This window comes from Anneissia japonica, unplaced genomic scaffold, assembly GCF_011630105.1.
Source record: "Anneissia japonica isolate Jap-2015-1 unplaced genomic scaffold, ASM1163010v1 scaffold288039_len1115542_cov189, whole genome shotgun sequence".
NCBI lineage: Eukaryota > Metazoa > Echinodermata > Crinoidea > Comatulida > Comatulidae > Anneissia > Anneissia japonica.
The window spans coordinates 274270-281939 of record NW_022726160.1 but is presented as its reverse complement, the minus strand read 5'-3'; the positions used below and the strand labels follow the sequence as shown (position 1 = coordinate 281939).

General features: G+C 34.0%; 1 protein-coding gene across 1 annotated transcript in view; it reads left to right on the top strand.

Moving 5' to 3' along the window:
- Positions 1-1491: 1491 nt before the first annotated feature.
- Positions 1492-7670, top strand: part of LOC117113056 (octopamine receptor beta-2R-like) — a 10242-nt gene continuing 4063 nt past the window's right edge. Inside the window, exons 1-2 of the mRNA XM_033256284.1 lie at positions 1492-1661; positions 5797-6823. Coding sequence (XP_033112175.1) covers positions 5803-6823 — 1021 coding nt within the window. The 5' untranslated portion in view covers positions 1492-1661; positions 5797-5802. The remainder of the gene's footprint in view (positions 1662-5796; positions 6824-7670) is intronic.

Sequence of the window (7670 nt, the reverse complement as noted above, 5' to 3'; positions counted from 1 at the left end):
ATTTGAATTTACGCGTAAAGGGGGTCCACCCTGATATTGTCCCACAAAGTTTGAAAATCCAGGCTACAGAATTGAACGCACAGTACATTGTTTTAACAATATACTGTAGGGTACTTGTTTCGATTATAAATGCAGTTTAGGTAAAACAATTTTATGTACGCTATTGGTTGAGTATAGGCCTCCTAACCATATAACCATATTTTTATACTTCCCGTAAGTAGTATATTGTCTTGTCTTGTGAGTAATTGAGGAAATCCGGTTACATCGATTTTTAGGATGTTCCCTTTACACCACATCAATTAAATTGTACATTGACCTATACCATAGAGTTGGTGCTGGGGCCATGACCTCAGTTGGAGGTACGGACGACACTCCATCACGCATTGCCTCAGGGGGAGGGGAACAGGGCTCTCGTCCTTGAGAAGAAAACAAAAAACTACCGCTATGTGGGGAAGTATGTTTCATGAATTGGGCTTTTTCCCACAAAGTAAAACTAGATATTCTTTTCTATCATATTGACATTGATTCTTATGTTTGCTACTCACAAAGTTACAGGCATAATCGTAACAAAAACACGCAAATTTTGTTCAAATTAATAGTTTTGAACACAGTCGGTATTTTCTGTGTAACTTCACCCATATATCCACCAAATACCAGGGCTTTAAAGTCTAAAAACACTTCGCCTGTAAAATATCGGTTCAAGTCATAATAAAAACAAGTCTATGATAAAGTTTTTATTGTTAATCTGCAACGTCATATAGATGAACTAAGACACCAGTCTTTGGCGTTTGTCGATTGGTTGGTAATGGATTTAATTCTAGATCTGAGTGGAGTCACCCTACTTAACATTGGCCCACCGTTGTGTGTTGTCCTTCACTTTATTGAACAAAAAATATATTCATCGAATGGTTATTACTTTCAGTTACTTTTAATTTTTTATAATTTTATTTTTTGTTGCGGGCTAGAATACTTTGCTTCGTGGGCCAAATTTTGTCCGAGGGCCGCTTATTAAGAACCAGGGGAATAATGCTTCTCATCTTCCGTTTTCAGTTTCACCCGCTGTTCCTTAAGGACCTCTACTGGAAAAAAAGGGGAAAAAAACCCTTTTTATTGTTTACAAATTTACTATGTATCATCTCGTCCCATGTTATTTAAAAATAAATGACCATTTGTTGTTGAGCGCACGAAGTAGCAGCACAATTTGTTTGGAAAGGGAAATATGACGACGACCTGGCGAATCCGCCAGAGTATACATCAAGGATGTGGTTTTCTTTCTCGAATGTGATGGTGTGACCATGAGGTAAAGAAAATTTCTAATGGAACACCTTTTCTTCCGCCCTTGGTGTACCATACAATTGTGACAATATTTCAGAATTTTGAAACGAACAGCGTGATAATAGTTACAACCAATTATGGGAATTCGAAGGTCAATTGACTATTTCACGTTTCATCCCAGTCTTATTTTATATGTAAAATATAAGTGGTGATTTACCCCATCAATAAGTGGACGATTCTAAACACTTGTCATCTGATTTGTGGAACGTTTGCGAAGGGAAGCGGAGTCACTTGTGCTAAGTATGTTTCTTTTCTCTTGCTGGTGATGTGTGTGGGCTTATCGCTTAACATTTTTAGTACTATATTAGAGCAGTGCTTTGTATCTGGTGAGTATTTAAGCTTTCATTCTGAATCATGGGATTATCTTCAGGGTTTGCCCTTTTTTTTAATTTTGCGTCGAGCTGTTTCTCTGGTAGGCCTCACCCCTCAGTATGTAATGTATGATTGATGAAGCGTGTTACACCATCCCCGATATCCAACCGGGATCATTTATACAGTTAGACTAAATTTTAATCAATATATCTTCATAGTCTGTTGTGCATTAGGTAATTAAAGCAATATATATATATCCTAACATCTCATTATTATATAGTTTTTATATTTTTCGCATTCACCCTAAATCGCACTTAATTAAATCATCAATGCTGAATGACTTACAATCTTTAATACAGAAAACACATAAACGCAGTTGTATAGGCTACTCCATATGTTTTTTTCATCATGACGCAGGCCTAAAATTCATAAAATATAGTTTGTTTTATTTGTATTAACACCACTCCTATTTGGCTCATAGGATATGAAATCATCATGCGCATACTGTATATAGGCTTGATAATTATTAGATAATTAACCTTAATAAGGCGCCAGATTAAGTTATAAATTGCTTATTTTTGTAGCTTCTGATTGTGGAGAGGAGATGAGGGTGGCTTCAAAAATTTGCCGACAAAGGGCCCAACATATTCCGCACCAAGGGAACAAGTAGAGCCTTGGACGGAATGAAAAAAATTGGGGTTCACAGGGAAAGTTTTTATGGCTTTGTATTGTCCAAATTGTGCTTTTAGACCACAATATTAGGGATTAGCAATCAAAATAACGTTATTTGGATAACCAACTTATTATTTTTTAATTTTTTGATCGGACGACATCACCGTGGCTTCGGACGACTGTCCGACGGGAAGGATAATTTTTAGCTAATTAGTGCACCCGACGCCAGGAAAAAAATGGAAATGTCAGAAAAAAAATATAGGTTTGTCTATTTTTATTATGACCACAGCTGACCTGAAATCTCAAAAAAATGTTTCATTTTTTTAATTTAATTTCATTTTTATTTTCTCTTCTGTCTGGATGTGTTTGGCAGAAGTTTTTGCTAAATAAGAAAACAAAATTTTATTTTTTATTTTGTTTCCGCCCTCAGATGACGACCTTTAAAAGAATAAGTTAGTGAAAGATGGTATAAAACAGTCTCGCCTAAGCCTGTTTGGGTGTAACTTTTTTACTTTAGTAAATTTTCAGTGGAAAAATTTTAAGAACTTTCCTTGCTCCTCCACGCTAGAGGGGAAGTTTTGAGTCATGAGCTAGAGATTAAATATTCTAAATTTACATAGGAAAGAGGGATTTGGTTATATATTCACCTCATTTTTTTATACAACCCTTTTTAATCTCCTTGGTTTTTCCAAATATTCTACCAAAACCCAAGGTCAATGCTCTTTCTCATTTGCTTCTGCTTCTCTTTGGAACCAGCTTCCTATTAATAAAACTACTTCTTCTAATCTTTGCAACTTTAAATCGCAAATTAAGGCCACTTTGTTTTCCGAGGGTATCACACTTGCATAGTGCGCTTTTGATCTTTTTTGGAATTGGCGCCTTATAAATTTCGGATATTATTATTATTCATTTCAGTTTGTCTATCTTGGCGTAGTGGCCTAATAAAGTAGGACTGTGACATTAAAATTTTATGGTCATGATGGCGATGGGACTGATAAGGATGAAGACAAAACCAGCTACAATGACAATAATGAGACCAGTAATAAAAATTATACAGTGAAATTAACAATATTAATAACCATAATAATGATCATAAGAATTATAATAATTTGATAAAAGTAATCATTAATAATAATATAAAATTATAATAAGAGGTAACTATGCTATAAATTTATATACCGGTAAATATAATGGTAGGATAATATTTATAATGATGCTTGATATCAGTAATTGTAACATCCGTACTACTTTAATGTTACTATTTTTGATGTCTATATCTTTCTTTTATTTAATATAATATTGATAATTGTAAAAATAAATAATTATAATATAAAATGATAATAACAGGTAACTATGCTATCAATTTACTGTATATATAGATATAGTGTTAGGATAATAATTATAATGATGCTTGATATCGGTACTCGTAGTATCCATACTACTTTAATGTTACTATTTGCATGACTATTTTTCTTTCATTTAATTAAATTCAATCAATTACCAGTAGGTGATATGGTGAACTTTCATTTTATCTAAAATAAGCAAAGTCATCGACATATGTACGAAAGAAAAATGAAAGAAGCATTATAATTTCTCTCTATTAGCAAAAGACTCCAACCTTATCGAGTCAGTTGCTTTTAGTTTCCATGGCGAAGAATTGATTTATGTTTAAAGAGTGTCAATTCACTGATTAATTAGTGCAAATCACAAACAAGATGAAATTATTGTACCTTGGAAGACAGTTTGTTCTAACCAGGGAGTTGTTATGGTGACTAACATTAAGTGTTGTTGACAGTGAATGTGTTTTGAAGTTAAGTTTAGTAGGTTATAGGTAGGCTAACGTCATTACTCTAGTACAGTAACTATTAAATCACAATATTACCATACTAATGTCTACAGTATTTAACAATAAAAGCCTTACTAGTAAAGGTTAGTTAGTAAGATTAGTTTATCACCACCATCCTCATGTGTTCTATGGTAACTTTTTTTTTTTTTTTTTTTTTTTAAATATTCAATATTTTTTGTATTTTCTCAATCATGTATTTTACTTATCGATATCAATGCACCAGCAAACAACAACCTTAGGCTTACTAAGGTAAGTTAGTAAGATTAGTTTATCACCCCCATCCTCATGTGTTCTATGGTACTGAAAAAAAAAAACCATGTAAATAAAATTGTATTTTTTTTAGTAAATATTAAATATTTTTTGTATTTTCTCAATCATGTATTTTACTTATCGATATCAATGGACCAGCAAACAACTCATGGGTGATATTTGGCTTTAGCGAAATAAAAAATAAAAAGTTTCCCTCCTCATCAGTTTTTCAGGCTAGACAGGATGACAAATTAATCATTTTTTATTGGGCCTAAATATTGTAAATCAAGTGAAAGAAAGGGATACACAAAATAATTTATCAAAATTTAATTTGTCATTCAGATTTTTAAAATTCAATATAAATCCATTTACTAGGCCTAGAAAAAATATTTTTGTTTCTGACAAAAATTATCTTTATAAAATACAGTGGTGGAGCCAGAATTTGGCCGACAGGGGTCCATGGTCCTAGAAGGGGGTTGGGGGAAATGTCCTCGACAAAAAAAGTAGGCGTGGTTGGGCATTGCTGAAAATCTCTCAAAAGTGTTCTAGGGCAAGCCCCTGAAAAATATGACAATTTAGGGGTTTCAAAGGCTTATTTAATCAGTTTTGGAGGCCTTGCCAGCTCTCCCCAATGGGGTCTAGATGTGTATAACCCCCCCGGCTGGTGCCACCCCTGATAAAATACCTCCAGCAACGAATGTTATCTGTAAACTATATAGACAGTCCAGTAGTGTCTCTGTTGCATCATTTATATATTTTTCTGCAATTTAAGAGGAAATGTTTCTAAAAGCTTGCAATTTAATGGATATCAGAAGTATTGTTCTTAGCTCCGATGAAGAGCTGATTGATTAATATATTTTTTTTTCATTCTCTTTTTTTGTATGGGCTGCTGTTAGGGCCATTAACTCTGATGAGAAGCTGTAGAAACACTTAGCTGAATGAAGAGCTCTAAGAATACCCGGCTGATTGATAAATAGATTAATTTTCATTCTCCCTTTTTATGGGCGCCCGTTAGGGCCAATTATTTTTGTTATTATTAGCTCCAATGAGAAGTTCTAGAAACTTTTTAGCTCCATGAGGAACTCTAATATTCAGCTGATTGATTGATGTTTTTTTCTGAATGATTAATAGATCTTTTTTTATTGGCGACCGTTAGGGCCAATATACTCTACTTCCTCTATTATACTGCCCACATCGGAGCTTTCGAGATTGCCAGACCTTGCCAATGGCCAAATTAAAAATATATAATCTGATCACTTTCAAAAGATGTTAAATTTTAATTAATTTGGATTTAATTGATATTCTTTATGAAATATATTAATCGCATGAATTGTTTACTATTAAAAACTTACTTCTTTTTTTTTTTTTTTTTTTTATTGCAGACAACTATGTGTGCAGATTTTGTAAATGTTACTATGGATATGGTAAACAATGGAACATTTTACACAACAGAACTATATTTGTCTAGTACAGTACCTCCACCAACCGGTATCTACTCTGAAATTTGGTTGAACACTCTCATAGTTTCTATGGTCATTCTCATGACTGTAAGCATTGTAGGAAACACAATGATTATTGTGGCAACCATTTTATACAAGTCAATGCGGACAAAAACAAACATTGCTATATTAAACCTTGCAGTCGCAGACATCGGTGTTACGGTACTTGACATGCCTGTGTCGTTAATATCTGTGATTAAACATGGAGAGAATTGGTTAACGTCCCATCTATTATGTGATATAAACTCCTTCTGTAATGCATTGTTCCTAATTGCATCCATTCACAGCCTCATGTACATCAGCGTGCATAAATACTTTTCTCTTGTAAAACCACTAGATCATGCAATTACAAAGAGACGAACAATAGCTATGATATTCGTTGCATGGTTCACAGGGTTCATCTGTGGAATTGGCCCAATTTTGGGATGGACGACCAATGAATTTAAATATGAACAAGGCGCAACGCAATGTGGACCAATGTTCCCAATGACACTACAGCAAAAGTCACACTCGATTTTCACATTCGTTGTAGGGCTTTTCATCCCGTTAGCAGTGCTAATCTTTACATACACAGCAATATTTATTGAAGTGCATCGTTTCTCCAAACGACTTATCGCAAATACAAGTTTCACTGAAATCAGAATTATGAAACAGAAAATACGCATCACAGTGACTTTGTTTATCCTTGTTGTGGCGTTTTTATTCTGCTGGTCGCCGTACATGATATACGCTTGCTGGGTGCTTGTCAAAGGTTATGAGAGCGTTCCAATTTGGTTTAATTCATTTGCATACTGGAGTGGATACCTTAGCTGCGCCATTAATCCAATTATCTATGCGTGGCGAACAAAGACATTTCGTACAGCTTTCTTGAATATCATACAGTGCAAGTCTAAGATGGATAAAATTACAGGTTTGTTAACAATATACTGTGGATATAAATGTTAAATGATATAGACCCACATTTACAGGACTTTACCAATCTAATTATCTGTGCATTGATTCATTTTATATTGCATAACATTTATATGACACCTGAAAAGACAAGACAAGACAATAATATTGTCTTGTCTTGTAACAAGTATTGTCTCCCATATTATGGGAGACAATACTTGTGCTAACCCCCACCCCACTTTATAGGACTTACCAATCTAATTATCTGTGCATTGATTCATTTTATATTGCATAACATTTATATGACACCTGAAAAGACAAGACAATACAATAATATTGTCTTGTCTTGTAACAAGTATTGTCTCCCATATTATGGGAGACAATACTTGTGCTAACCCCCACCCCACTTTATAGGACTTTACCAATCTAATTATCTGTTCATTGATTCATTTTACATTGCATAACATTTATACACCTGAAAAGGCAAGACAAGACAATATTGGAGACAATACTTGTGCTAACCCCCTCCCCACTTTATAGGACTTTACCAATCTAATTATCTGTGCATTGACTTAACTTTTTAACTTTTTTTGGTATCTTGCATGGGGCGATAAATGTTTAATGTTTGGTAATTGTTTTGGTATTTGTTGTTATTTGACGACAAGTTGGAGGCACAAGGTCAAATAAGGTCAGCAGTGATTTAATGAAAACAGAGCCTGTTACTCCTTCTATAAAGTTACTTATACCCGATTCACACGTACAAAAATCTTACCAAATGTAACAAAATGTAACCAAAAGTAACATTTTACTGCACGTGTGAAAGTACCTCCGTGTAATATCCTTGTAAAATCTCGGAACGTCTCGGT